Here is a 13839-nt window from a genome sequence, read left to right on the forward strand (position 1 = left end):
CTCTGTATCTATGAAGCGCCTTGAGGCGACATTTGTTGTGATTTGGCGCTATATAAATGAAATTGAATTGAACTGAATTGAATTTTATTATTTGCTTCGAGCCCTGTGTACAGGAGCTGCATGCTAAAAGATCTTTTGTTAAAAGGGTTGGCGTAATAAGCAAATGCTTCAGCCAATACCTTTTGATTAGCCTTGTCTCATGCTTTCTTGCTTTGTGGTAAATCTTTGTTCTGTCTTCACTGAGATATTTGAATGCTAATCAATAAAAAACATATCACTCATATCACTCACTCTCTCCCTCTCTCTGTTACCCTCTAACTCCCTCTCTCTCCCTCTCTCTCCCCTCTCTCTCCCTCTCTCTGTTCCCCTCTCTCTCCCTCTCTCCCTCCCTCTCTCTGTTCCCCTCTCTCTCCCCTCTATCTCCCTCTATCTGTTCCCCTCTCCCTCCCTCTCTCTGTTCCCCTCTCTCTCATCGTAAATTCCCACAGTGTGCACTATGTGCTTCGAATACTGTGTGTAGTTTTTGTTTTATACAGTTTTCAGCCAGGCATCTAACTATGAAAAAATTACACTCCAAAAGACCCCTTTCTTCTGAAAAAACAACCCGGGCTTAAGCCCAGTAAGCCACCCCCCCCGCTCCGCCACTGGTCTACACAGTTACACATGGGCACTTTTTTAGTATCAGTTACTCCTGTATGGACAGATCACATGGTTATAAACCTGATGTGCTGATGTCTTTGGAAAAAGATTTCTTGATTGACAAGTTTGGATTTAACATGAGAAATCTGACAGTGGTTAACACAATGTACCACTGAAACAACAGGTATAATTGCTGAAAATGGGCCTCTGTAGATGTCATGGTCCCCAAGCCCTCTTTTCTCTGCCTGCTTTTTTCTCTCTCTCCTCTGTCCGTGTTGTTGTCCGTGTGCTTATCTTTTTCAGGGAATGCCCCTCTGCCTTCCTCTCCTTTGGTCACTTGTCAACAATCAGCTGATTGCTCCCCTGCTCCTCATGAGGTGTCCATGCTGTCTTCTCAACAACCAGATCATTACATCACCAAGGTAACATAACAGGCCACAGTCATGTCATATTTTCCATTAGTTCTTTCCTTTGCTTACTCTTTGTTTTTGTGCAGACCTTTCAGCCTTTTCGGATTCCTGCAATCTTCTGTGTCAGTGCCTGAGTGTGCCTTCAGACAACCCATCCTTTAGTTATGCTTTTATAGGACACAAGTGCTAATTAACTTCCCATCATGCACTGAGCACTTCTGCTCCACTTCCGTCTTTTACTCTCAGTGTGTTAATTTATCACTACTGCATGTCAGTAACGTTGGTCCTCTTCCTCCCATCATGTGGTTTGTCCTGTCCTCGTATGCCCTTGATTTTTTTTCTTTTTTTGCCTTTTCTTTCATCCCCAACCATTTGCACCGTCCTTGAGCATCATGCTGCCGAAGGTTTCTTAAAAAGGGAGTTTTTCCATCCCACCATCCCCATTTGATTGTTGGGGTTTGATGAGCACTTTTGAATAATTTTCCATCACTGCATATTTTCAGCGAGTTCACATTATTATCGTGACTGTGCTCGGCTGTCATTGTGATGAAGGTGCGGTAAAAATCCAGCTTATCGTATTCTGCACGCTTACTTTGAGATACATACATACAGCAGGATAAAACACAGCACAGGCCACAACGGTGTGATTAAATATACGCAGCATCTCATCACACACCAAGGGACCTCTGCCTCTGCAGGAAGAAGAGGCGGCTCTGTCCCTTCTTGCAGAGCATATCGGTGTTCAGGGAGCCTGTGATCCAATAGGACTGCGAGATATTTATAAGAGTGCACATGAATGGAATTAAAATTTTAATGAATGTAATGTATTGCCATTTACATAATACGTTTCTGGTCATACTGACTATTCAAACCATGAACTCATTTAGCACATTTAGGCCAATTTAGAATAACTAATTCACCTAATCCCAAAAAGTTGATATAATGACTGAATAAATGACAAGTCAGTTTACCTAGTATGCATATTTTGGACCGTGGGAGGATGCTGGAGTTAGTAAAGATAAATTCAATGGGAATACATAGAAACGTGACAGCATACCAAACAGTTTCACAGACCATCCATCCATCTTCATCCGCTTTATCCGGGGCCGGGTCGCGGGGGCAGCAGCCTAAGCAAAGAGGACCAGACCTCCCTCTCCCCAGCCACCTCCTCCAGCTCATCCGGGGGAACACCAAGGCGTTCCCAGGCCAGCCGAGAGATATAAATGTCAGTTTCACAGACATTTTCTTGAAAGTGCAGTTACTGTGTGTCTACCAAAAGTCATCGGTGCAACATCACTTTTCGAAGCTGCAATTTCAGTCCAGAGTGAAGAGAACAACACACACTGTTTACCTGGATTAATGGAGAACAGTTTATTGTTCAGTGACACATTTGAAAACCATCATCCTGACTTGTAACTTTAATTCCAACATAATCTCGTGACAAAAGAAAATCTTTTGGTGACTGAAGTACTGGGTGCATTCAACTGCTCAACATTTACCACATGTTATATCCATCACAGCCACAAGGGATGACTAGCACTGTCTTACCAGGTATGTCAGCAAAATAAACCTTTAATTTTACAATGTGATGTAATGAAGAACACAGAGTCGGTGTGGAAAGCCTTTTTAAATGACTATATGATACCCTTCATTTGCTTGTATTGCTCGGATAACAAAAGCCTCGGAGTGCTTGTTCATAAAAGACAGTTCTCTGCACAGAAGTTTTCATATGTACAGTGTTAAACTGGTTAAAAAGGTTGTCAAAACCACTCTCACCAATGTTCTTTGTCCAATACAAGATCATACTGAGTCAGTTCAGCTGCTAACGCCGGCCATCACAGCAGTCAAACTAAAAACAGCATAAATACTGCTTGTAAAAAGTGCACCTCCTCTTATGTAATATATAAACTTGCCACTATTAAGAACTAATTCAAAAGCTTCAATCACTAAAACACTAACAAAAGAAGTCATTTAGCTGACATTTAGCAGCACCTTTCAAGAGGTAACATGACAGCACTGAAGGTACTGTATTATAATACCTTCATATATATATGCAGGACTGGACACACAGGTACATTTGACTTCAGTACAGTCTTAAAGCCACTGTTACCCTGCCATGCCATGCATAGTGCACAGGAGCCACGCCCAATGTCTTCACATAGCAACACCATGAGGGCATTGTGAAGTGTGGTTGTCTCATTTGTTAAAGGTCCAGCTACTTGAGCTGCTGTAAGATTAGGTGACCAGTGACGTTATTTAACTATTCCCATGTTAGTTTGCTAGTTTATTTCCACTGTGAATAGTAATGAAACTGTGTGATACGGTATGACTCGTTTCAATGTAAATTTTGTTCAAAGTCCACAGGCAGATTACTAAAATTTAGTCACCAAAAGCATGATTTTAACACTGAAGTGACAGTTGAAACATTAGCAAGCTATTTAATCATTTACAGACAGGTGACAAATGAAAGGAAAAGCCAATATTAGTAATTAATGAGGCCATACGACGGGATTCGCATAATATTTGTACTTATGGATCAACTCTGTGACCCTCATGTCTTATAGATGGAGGCACTGTCACCCTGGAATCGCCTTTAAGGATTAAACTGTTTCACTATAGGATAAAGCCGTACTGAAATGCAAAAATCTAGGGTTTGTTTGAGCAGTTTTTTGAAGTAGTTGCAGTGATTCATATCTCTAAGAGGACAAGTGAATCAAAACCAAGAGATCAAAATAACCCTCCACAGCATAACAGATCTCTTGGATCCCCTCAGGGCCCACTTGTGAGGAACATAACCGCAGAGAGGCCGAGGTTGAAAGTGAAACCAGGTTTATGTAGGGAAACAAACAAGAGTTTGCTGATGTCATAGTGCTGAACCGTCTGTTACTAAAATTCAGCTTTGTTGCTTTTTTATTCAAAACTGCTGATTTAAAAAAAAACATTTCCGAAAGGTGACACGATAGAAACACCACTGCTCTCTTTCCATTAATTTGTCATCTGTCTGTATAAGAATGTATTAAATATATCAAATATTACATTTTACTCACTCCTGTTCACAATATGTTATGTGGTAAAAAAAAAAAAAAAACTGAATTTAATTTAGCATTTTTTTTTTTATAGTTGGAGTGAGATGGCACAAATGTAAAAGCAATATTAACTGTATCGTATCCATTTTAAAACTATTATTGAGGGAATTCCACTCTCATTAAGAGGTTGTGTGCTGAGTAAACTGCTCACTGAAGGGAGAGGCTTCATTAAAGTCATCCAAATACACAAGTTAATGAGGTACACTGTTACAAGCTAGCTTACACGTATGCATGAGAAAAACACTTAAAGGAACAGTTAAAGATTGGAGGAAATGAGTTTGTTTGTTATTTTTCCCCAGGGATAAGGACTCATTTAGTTTCATCTACGTGGATCATATCCAGAAACAGGACATGGATGCCTTGGAGGTGAACTAAACTAAAAGAAACACATTCGTAAAGCTCCCAGATTTTCTTATTTAGATTTTAGCTTGATGTCTATGATTCACCTCATCATACAATGAAAATAATCTGCCCTAAAGTTTTTAATATTTCTTGCACCATGCAGCAACAACATAGGTTTTGGTGGCTAACTTGCTGGCTAACAATATACATCTATAAAAGTATAACTTTGAAAACTTTAGGCATAGTTTTAAGCCTGCTAGTAATAGCCACACTAGCTATTTTTATGATGACACTTGGTTGTCAGTCTGACTGGGTGGGGTAACAAACATGTATTTCCCCAAATCCTTCACTAAGACATCAAACAGTTACTCTGAACGGCTTAAAAATTCAGCCATTGATGCTCATAGTTGTCTGGAGTCACACAGGCACTACTTCCTTCAAAGAGGCCAGGGCTGAATGGATGCGAACATGAAGCCGGTTCTCAAAGTCGTAGCCTGTAAAATCCTCCTAAAACATAATATAGACATGTATTAAAATGTTTATTTTGAGAAAACTGCAAATGAGTTCATTCCAATTCAAATAACTTATAAGTTATTATTTTACCTTTGCTTGAAGTAGCAGTGATCTACCTTTTCCCACCGTCTGAATAGCAGCACAAAAACCATGGGGTTATAATCAGGCACAGCATCCAACATCTCAGACAAATTTAAAAAAAAATCTAAAAGCTGTGACCAGCAAGCTGACCTCTGGCTTTGCAAGGAGTACACATCCCAGCTCATAGACGGCATACGGCTGAACGTATGAGTTGATCTGTCGTCCGTACTCATCTCTAGCAGCCAGCTGGAATGACTGGAAGGCCACACAAAAGAGCAAAATGAGTAAATCTGCCAGTGTGGATCCACTGCAAAGCCTCTCAGTGTGTCGCTGCAGATTGATACCTGAACAGCGTCTCTCATATTTCCATGACATTTATGAATGGCACCAAGAAGGAGGTGTTTCAGGCCTCTGCACGAAGTGTCATCTATAGTCTGCAATACTGAACCCCCCCCAAAACAGGAAATGATTACACAGGATAGATGATGACAAAGGTAATGCTGATCTGAATCGTATGGGCTACGCTCACCCTGATTCATTATCTGCAGTTTAGATGAGGAGCAGTTCTGCAGTGCTTTCCACAGATAAACAACTTCGATTACGCCAAGAATGCATAGCTCTCTGGAGGGCGACATCTTTCTCAGTCTCTCAGCCTGCAGGCAGGAGACAGAAAACATAGAAAAACATTAGAGAGGCTGTCGTACGGTGGAAGAGTCAGACATTTCACCAGAGGTCACCACTTACCACCACAAACACTTACTTGGCACAGAAACTGATTTCTTTTGGTTTTAATAGAAAGTCCTATTGGTCACTCCCAGTCATTATTATACGTAGAACTACACAGGATTGCTACATAAAAAGGCTTTTTTAATGTAACTCTCAAATGATTAAAACAAACTTGAAAGGCTAATGTTACTGCTTTTAATTACAATTTTAATGGTTGATTGTGCTGTTAAAATGTGTCTGTGGGGGAATAGCTGCCAGAAAGAAGAGGAAACAGCTCCATTTCTAAACTGAAGAAAGCTTCAACCTAATGTGAAACCCAAACCTTTAAACTGATCAACAAACTAGAGTAAGATTAAATAGTTCCTTCTTTTCGTTTAAAAGGATTCATTTTTGTCCTCTGTTGAGTTAATTGTTGAGGCTAACTCTCTCTTAACAGCTTATGTTTTTCCACCTGAGAGCTTCCATGATCCATCCATCCATCCATCCATCCATCTTCATCCGCTTTATCCGGGGCCGGGTCGCGGGGGCAGCAGCCTAAACAGAGAAGCCCAGACCTCCCTCTCCCCAGCCACCTCCTCCAGCTTATCCGGGAGAACGCCAAGGCGTTCCCAGGCCAGCCGAGACATATAATCTCTCCAGCGTGTCCTGGGTCTGCCCCAGGGCCTCCTCCTGGTGGGACATGCCCGGAACACCAACCCCAGGAGGCGCCCAGGAGGCATCCTTGTCAGATGCCCAAACCACCTCAGCTGGCTCCTTTCGATGTGGAGGAGCAGCGGCTCTACTCTGAGCCCCTCCCAGATGGCTGAACTTCTCACCCTATCTCTAAGGGAGAGGCCAGCCACCCTTCGGAGGAAGCTCATTTCCGCCGCTTGTATCCGCGATCTCACTTCCATGATTTAAACTCAAAATAAAAACAAAATATTTTTGGAGGTCTAAGACCAGAGAAGTGATTATTTAACTTATATACACTAGGTTTATTTTATGAGCATTAAGTTATTAGTTTATTATAAATAATGCCTTTCTGTCCGCATGCAGTACCTTCACAAGCCACCAGGGTGCTGGAAAAATCCACAGAAACTAAATTTTATAAACATGGTTTTAACCTCTGAGTCTGAAAAGTGAAAGCAAGTCGCCTTAGTCTTGCATTCTTTCTACTGTCCACCAGGTGGTGCCCAGGGTGGCAGAAACACTGTTCCTGCACTGTTTTAAATGAATGAATGCTGAGGACAGCGCAGTTTGTATGTTTTTGCTGAATGACAGTAAAGTAGTCATTCTATTCTATTGTATTCTATTCTAAGTTGTATTTAAGACTATAGGAAAATGGGTGTTGGCTCTTTTCTCCTTTGACCTCAATAAACACCGTCCTCACAGGCTCACAGTCATTTTGAATAAAACATTTTGAATACAAGTCCAGCTTGTAAAATATGATCATTATAGAAATTAGGCTTATCCAGGGCATGCTCGCTGGCTAAGAATAATGTGACTACTCATTAGTCGTGATGGCTATGTTCATGTTTTGTACCGTCCATGAATTAAATCAGGTACTAGATGTAACTTCTGTCCTGTGAAAATGTCACAATTGACTTCAGCTGTGCAGTGAAGCGCCACCTGTGACCCTCACTGGCTCTACTCTGTGTTAAAAAAAGAAAAGATAAAAAGGTGTCATCAGAGTGCCCACCCTTTTCACAGCAAACTGCTCAATCTGGTTGTTTTTTCTCTTGAAGAGCTTCTGCACGTCTTTGAAAACTCCACTTGCTCCATCCAGGTCTCCTGAAGCACCCTGACACACTGAAAAAACACACCAAGAGGACCATTTAGGAGCTAAAGCAAAAGGAACAGCATCCTAACAGTGTCGCTTGTTAGTGTATGCCAGACCTACCTCCGGTCAAATACGCATAGTAGCACTGTGACCAGCGAGACTCATTCTTCAGTCTTTCGAATGCCCTGTATGCATCCTCAAAATTCAGCTCTATCATGCTACACCAGCCTGTTCCAAAGACAAGCAGGCAGAATGCAATTAATCTATCACTGCAGTCTGCGCCAACAGCCAGTATGTCACGACTAACCTGATGAGGAAACACGTACCAATCTCATAGAGACACACATGCTGGATCTCTCTTTGGTCTGATGCAAGTTCTAATGCATCATGGAAACAGGCCAAAGCACTGTTGATATGGCACTGGGGACAGAGGAGAGAGCACACACACCAACAGGTAACGGTAATCATGTTAGACAGACTACATGCATGCGCTGGGTGATGGATCAGTAGGTGGTTGATTAGATGCTGGTGAGTTAATGAACCGTCTGACATGCATATTAAGTGCATGTGCTCAAAACACAGAGAGGTGAATGATATTTTTCATACTCTACTACAGTGAAGAATGTTTTGTCTACTGTGTATTTCTCATGGAGCACAACACAAATAAACCATCTGCAGCTAATATGGACTTGCTGACTGATCTGTCGCCGACCATTACCGAAAGGTTACATACCTCTAGCCTTTGGACTCGTCCTTTAAAGAACATGAAAAGAGAGGAGTTGGGGTAAACCACCGACTTTCTCTGCAGAATAGCTTTAGCTTCCAGCAGCCCTGCATGCGTATCCGAGCCCTCCAGAGCAAAGAAAGGCAGCACTACGGTGTGGTACCACAAGAGGGCCAACCTGAGCAACAAAACAGGAGATTGAGCCCAGAGTGGTCAGATAACAGTTCTCACTACTTCAGGCTAAATCTCTGAAATGGAATTAAGTTTATAAACGTCTTGTCAATGTGGCTTAAAACTTGAGATTAAAAATTAATTCCCAAATCTGACACGCAGCTGTCAAATAAACCCATTAGTGAGACTCTATTATCAGCTGCTTTTTCCAGGGTGAAGATAGGACCCTGATTGGCTAACAAGCTCTATGTTATGTAATCAAAAACCTCAAAATAGCTGTTAAATGACCGTTGGTGAGACTGTTTTAAATTTAGAAGAGGGGGAAAAGAAGAACTCGTATGTGACGATCTTTTACACATATACATATTTACTTATACACATTTATATGCTTCATATTTTGTGAAAGCTTAATTAACAAGTAATTAAGCTTAAACAAAACCATTAAGAACCACTCAGCAATTCCTAATTTGTTTATTATTATTATTAATAATAATATTATTATCCTAAAGGTCATTTTCTACCGCAGGAACTTGTGGGCCATTTTAGGGATGCAGGCATCTTTGCATGCTGTTTGAGTAACAGTAACTGCCCCCACTGGACCTCTTCAGGATTGTTTTAAGAAAAAGGGAAAGGGTACACGCTTAGATGAAGGTACTTCTGAGTGCCGATGAAAAACTGCACTGTTTGCTTGTTGCACAAAACATTTCTAAAAGATGATGAAGAACAGCAGCTGCATTGCTCAAATAGCAGTATTTTTACACTGAAATATCACCATCAGATATCAACCATTTCTGTTCCCTTTATTGTTGTTAATATTTATGTTGTTTAAACTAACAAAATATGTCACCTCAGTTAGTTTTATGGATCGTCGTTTTCTGCAATGGAATTAGAGGGTTGAAACAGCAGATTAGGGAGCTGCTCACATATAAAACTTCTGCTCTGAGTTCCTGCTGTAGAAATGAGCCTGATGTAATAAACGGTAAGACCTCCGCTCACTCACGTAGCTAGAGGGGCCTTCATGTCCTTGCTCTCGCTTGCATACATAAGGGAGGAGAGGCCCTGGAGTCGGTCCCCAGGGAAACCCAGCAGGTTGATAATCTTGAGCAGGTGTGGCGGTACCATGGAGATGCACAGGTGGAAGAGGCCGTAACCGAAACTGACTGAGCCCTTGAGGCGGTCCAGGGCTTCGGCTGTGACACCATTCTCCACGGGTGTATTGTGGTTGGCGTTGTCTGCTGAGAGGGAGTCCTGGTTCCCAGAGGACCTCCGCTGATAGGCCTCCTGCAGCTGGCTGATGTCGCTGTGGCACTTATTGTACATTTTCCAAGCCTTACGGAGAATCCAGCCTCCTTTGATATACGCTGTCAGTGGAAACAGGAAATAAGAAATTTTGGAGGATGCTCTGCACCGACATGCTGAGGTGGAAGAACAAACCCAGAAACCCAGAAGACAACTATAAAAACCTCTAAATCTTCTGTTATGGTTTTGAATTTATTGCTAATTTGTCTAACTGATTGCAACAACCCATCCATGAAAGTAAGTCTTAGGCCTGACTATAAATTCTTACCATTTACTCAATATGTAACTTTATTAAGTGCCAAATTGTGTCAATTTCAGACCAGAAACAACTATACTTCATTTAGTTTGCTGTAGCCAGATTCTCACTGCTGGAAATACTGTTAATACACTGCTGGTGTATGATTTGTAACAAAAATGCTGAGAATCAGAAGAAGCTGGTAGAGTGTGCAGGAGAACAGGACAAAAGATGACAATTTAATCACTGCAAACTCTCCAAACAGTTACTTGCACTATCTCACACAGTCTCACATGGATATTACACAGACTTCGTGCTACAGATCTTTGAACGTCTAATCTTGACAGCATCAGACATTTGCACTCTCACATCTTTCAGGCGGCAAATTACATAAGAAATGAGGATCACCTGTGAATCATTGAGCTGAATTTCTGTGTTATTATTTCATTAATCGCTTAACACTTTTTAAAACAAAACTCATCTGAGTAAGTGGGTGTTTGGTGACAAATCTCCATCACACTGTGTGATGCTATTATACAGATTCGCCAAGGCAGGTGAGTCTGCTGCCTGACCTCCGGTGTAAGACGCTTACACTGAAGGTCGTGGACAAGCATGGACCATCTACTGCACTTGCAAGACAGGCTTTACTAACCAAAACAACAAGACTCTTCCTCTGAGGGCACTAACAGCCAACCCTGTGTCTGTCACCACTTGCACCTCTCTTAGCTTTTCACTTGAGTTATATTTAAAGTTCAAGAACATCCCACAAGTTCGTTAAGTTAATGAATCATGCAAAATAATCAGAATTATAATGTCAAGTACAAGTTCAACAATCAAGCAAACCTAGTCATGACAGACCAACAGCAATCCCCCCCCCCCCCCCCCCCCCACACTTTCCCACACTGGTTTACTTCATGAATGATGCAGTTTCAGATCATACCAGCTTGTGATGGTTCTTTGTTTATTACCTGAGAGTTCCTGTTTGACAAAAGAGAGCACAGCAAGGTATACTTGGCAGTCGGCGACTATTATCTGTCTTTGCAGGCGGTCCACGACAACAACGCCGGACCGTTGAGAGTCCATCTGTAACACGCACACACAGGCACACGTCTTTAGTTGCCAGCATGCATCTCGTTTCCCCAGCGGTTGGCAGGCATGAGGGACGGGGAGTTTCCTGAATGACCCTCCACTCCTCACCCAGTTTGTTGATTAAATTTCCCAGGAGTACTAATTGAATCTGCGAGTGAGTTTGGCATGATCTCATTGCTGCCTGCATCATTACGCCTAAAGCTGAGGATCCTAACATAGTTATCTGAATTGCAGCCTGTACCGGCCGTGATACAAGAAGATGCCAGCAACAGTGGAATCCATCTAAATCTGTACTAACAGTATCTCTGGATTTCAGTTCAGCCCCAAATTTAATGGAAGCTCTCTTATCAGTTCAGTCTACAGTTTTTTTTCAGCGCCCTCCAGAAAGCCCTATAATATACACTTTGAATTCTTTTTTTTTAATAGCGTTGCACTTACACTCTTTTTAATCTTGTTCCTGATTGTCTCTATGACTCCAGCGCTGTCGCTCTCACACAGTTTCTCAGTGGTCCTCAGATCATCACAGGCAGTCTGCATCTTCTCCTCCTCAAATGTCATCATGGCATTCTGCAGTGAAAGGCAGGAAAAAAGTCCTTGTCTGGTGATATTTCATTGCTTTACATTAGTACTATCTTGATATGAATTTGTATTGTTTTGTAAGGCATGTTTATGCATTAGCTAGGTTACAATCTAAGAGTGAAGGAGCATTATGTAATAGCTTTAAAAGCAGGAAAGGACAAAGGGTTCTTTCTACAAAATAATGAATGGAGGAACACGGTGACATCTGTGCAGCTGTGTTTGGGATGGCTGAAAAGATGCAGCCCAGCAGAATACACACACAGGGTGAAATGCTAAATATAAAACAAGACTAATTTCTTACATTGACATAAGAAATTAATTTTGTGGTTTTATGCTAGCTTGTAATAATATTATGCATGATGCATTAAATGCCACTGGGCATGTGTGAGTGCCTGCAATGATTGGTCAGATGTCAGCACCCCAACAGCCTTCAGGGCCATTTAGCATCTGGGGACACAGCATGACATCATGCTGTGCGAGTGTCGACACGAGTGGGAGTGACACAGCAGTGTCTGTGAGTGTGTGTGTGTGTGTGACAACCATGCTGTGAAAAATGTCCTTCTGCCATTATTGAAGCATTTCAGTAATGTGCTTCACTGCAAGAGTGATGCTGATCTTGAGAGGAGGAAGCATCCATTATGTTAATTGATTTAAAAGCAAATCAAAGGAGAGGATGCAGTGGTGACAATGAGGTCCTAATACCTGGGTGAACTGTGATGGGATGGCCATTATTTTAACTCTGCTCGTGCATCTTTCACACCTCTTTCAGTGCATTGCTATTTTTTCTACCAACTATTTGGACTACTGGCTAAGAAAACTCACCAGAAAGCTGACAAAACTGGCCCCAAAGCTCATTAATGGGCTCTGGCCCCTGTGGAGAAACAAAAAACCAGAGAACAAGAAAAAAACCTTTATTATGCTTTTTGTGTATTTTTGGGGTGTCCTGCAAAACCAAGATGAACATTTTTAAAAGGAGCTGCAGACAGTAACTTTTTCTGTTGGCACAAACAGAGCAGAAACAAGTCTCATCTTAAGCTGTCATGACCGCTGCCAAGGACTATCTGTCTGACATGCAAGGAGGAAAATGCAAGTGTCTCTGTGCATACATTTACCGAAGCCACGTAGGGCTGCAACAAACAAGTATCATTAATCTGTTGTGCCTGAAAAAATATCCTTTATCCTTCACAACTCTTCAGAGCTAAAGCTGAAATCCCAAAATGTTTTATCTCGACCAATAAGTTAAAATACATTTGAACTGATTTACATTTATTACAATGTACTAGAAAATCACCAAATACTTTCATGATAGAAAATACAGCAATAAAGTAACTGACATCGTTTAACCTTTTCTTTGATTTCTTAACTTTTTATGTCTGTCACCTGGTTTCTTAATTTCAACTCTAGTGCTATGACTTCCATTTTAAAGGTGGTGACATAAATCAGACAGATCCTCAAAGATAGTAAAGTTCTTTAAAAAATATTCTTCCGTTTGAGGTATATGTGGATCCATCGGGACATACTGTACTGTGTATATAGTGTTTCAGACTTGTAGGCTTCAGCAAGATTGCAGCGATTAATGCGCAAAATAATTACCTGTATCTCCTGAACAGCTCGTCGCTTTCCTTGAAGCCGTTGTTGAGCAGCATGTTAATGCCTTGCAGAGCCATCTCAGCATCATCTATGTGCTCTGCCTTCTCCTCTACCTGCTGCTGCTGCTGCTGCTGGGACTGCTCGGGACCCGCCATTGTTTATACCACAGCTCAGCGGCTGTTGGCTCAAACCAACGCAATAAAGAACAAAAAACGATGTTGTTTCTTCCGTCAGCCAAACCCGCATTGGTTTATTTCCACTGAGATAAGAGAACACGTTGAACAGAGACGCGCCAGCGGCCGGCTAAAAAAAAAAAAAAAAAATTACAAGATGTGCAGCTTCCGCAGGCTCCAGACGTCTGTGCACCTCAGGGATGGGCACCGATGTCCCAGTCAGGCTCTATTACACTGCACTCCTACAGTTTACATTTAGCATTGTAGTTGTAAGCTCAGTCAAACGCCGGCACGCGGTTATTTGTTACCAAATCGGCCATCCGTCAGTTTTTCCTCCAGATCTTGAGATCCGTGCAGCAACACCCGATGCATTACATAACGCGGCTGCTGTGCTGCTCTGACAGCCCCACGTAATGCGCTCGT

General features: G+C 41.8%; 1 protein-coding gene and 1 long non-coding RNA gene across 2 annotated transcripts; one reads left to right on the plus strand and one right to left on the minus strand.

The window, feature by feature from the left end:
* Positions 1 to 2405: 2405 nt before the first annotated feature.
* Positions 2406 to 13804, minus strand: LOC146491218 (tetratricopeptide repeat protein 39C-like). Its single transcript, XM_085150139.1, has 14 exons — positions 13247 to 13804; positions 12476 to 12524; positions 11513 to 11641; positions 10954 to 11068; positions 9452 to 9812; positions 8290 to 8458; positions 7883 to 7976; positions 7677 to 7784; positions 7476 to 7585; positions 5601 to 5724; positions 5416 to 5513; positions 5222 to 5326; positions 5081 to 5119; positions 2406 to 4984 (listed from the first exon to the last, which is right to left on the minus strand). The coding sequence occupies exons 1-14, from the start codon at positions 13396 to 13398 to the stop codon at positions 4895 to 4897; spliced, it is 1743 nt and encodes a 580-aa protein (XP_085006265.1). The 5' UTR covers positions 13399 to 13804; the 3' UTR covers positions 2406 to 4894.
* Positions 5724 to 6557, plus strand: LOC146491219 (uncharacterized). The gene is made up of 2 exons (XR_014872202.1): positions 5724 to 6143; positions 6234 to 6557. It is a non-coding gene; the product is annotated as an uncharacterized LOC146491219 (long non-coding RNA).
* Positions 13805 to 13839: the final 35 nt, after the last annotated feature.

This window comes from Neolamprologus multifasciatus, chromosome 23 (assembly GCF_963576455.1).
Source record: "Neolamprologus multifasciatus chromosome 23, fNeoMul1.2, whole genome shotgun sequence".
Classification (NCBI taxonomy): Eukaryota; Metazoa; Chordata; class Actinopteri; order Cichliformes; family Cichlidae; genus Neolamprologus; species Neolamprologus multifasciatus.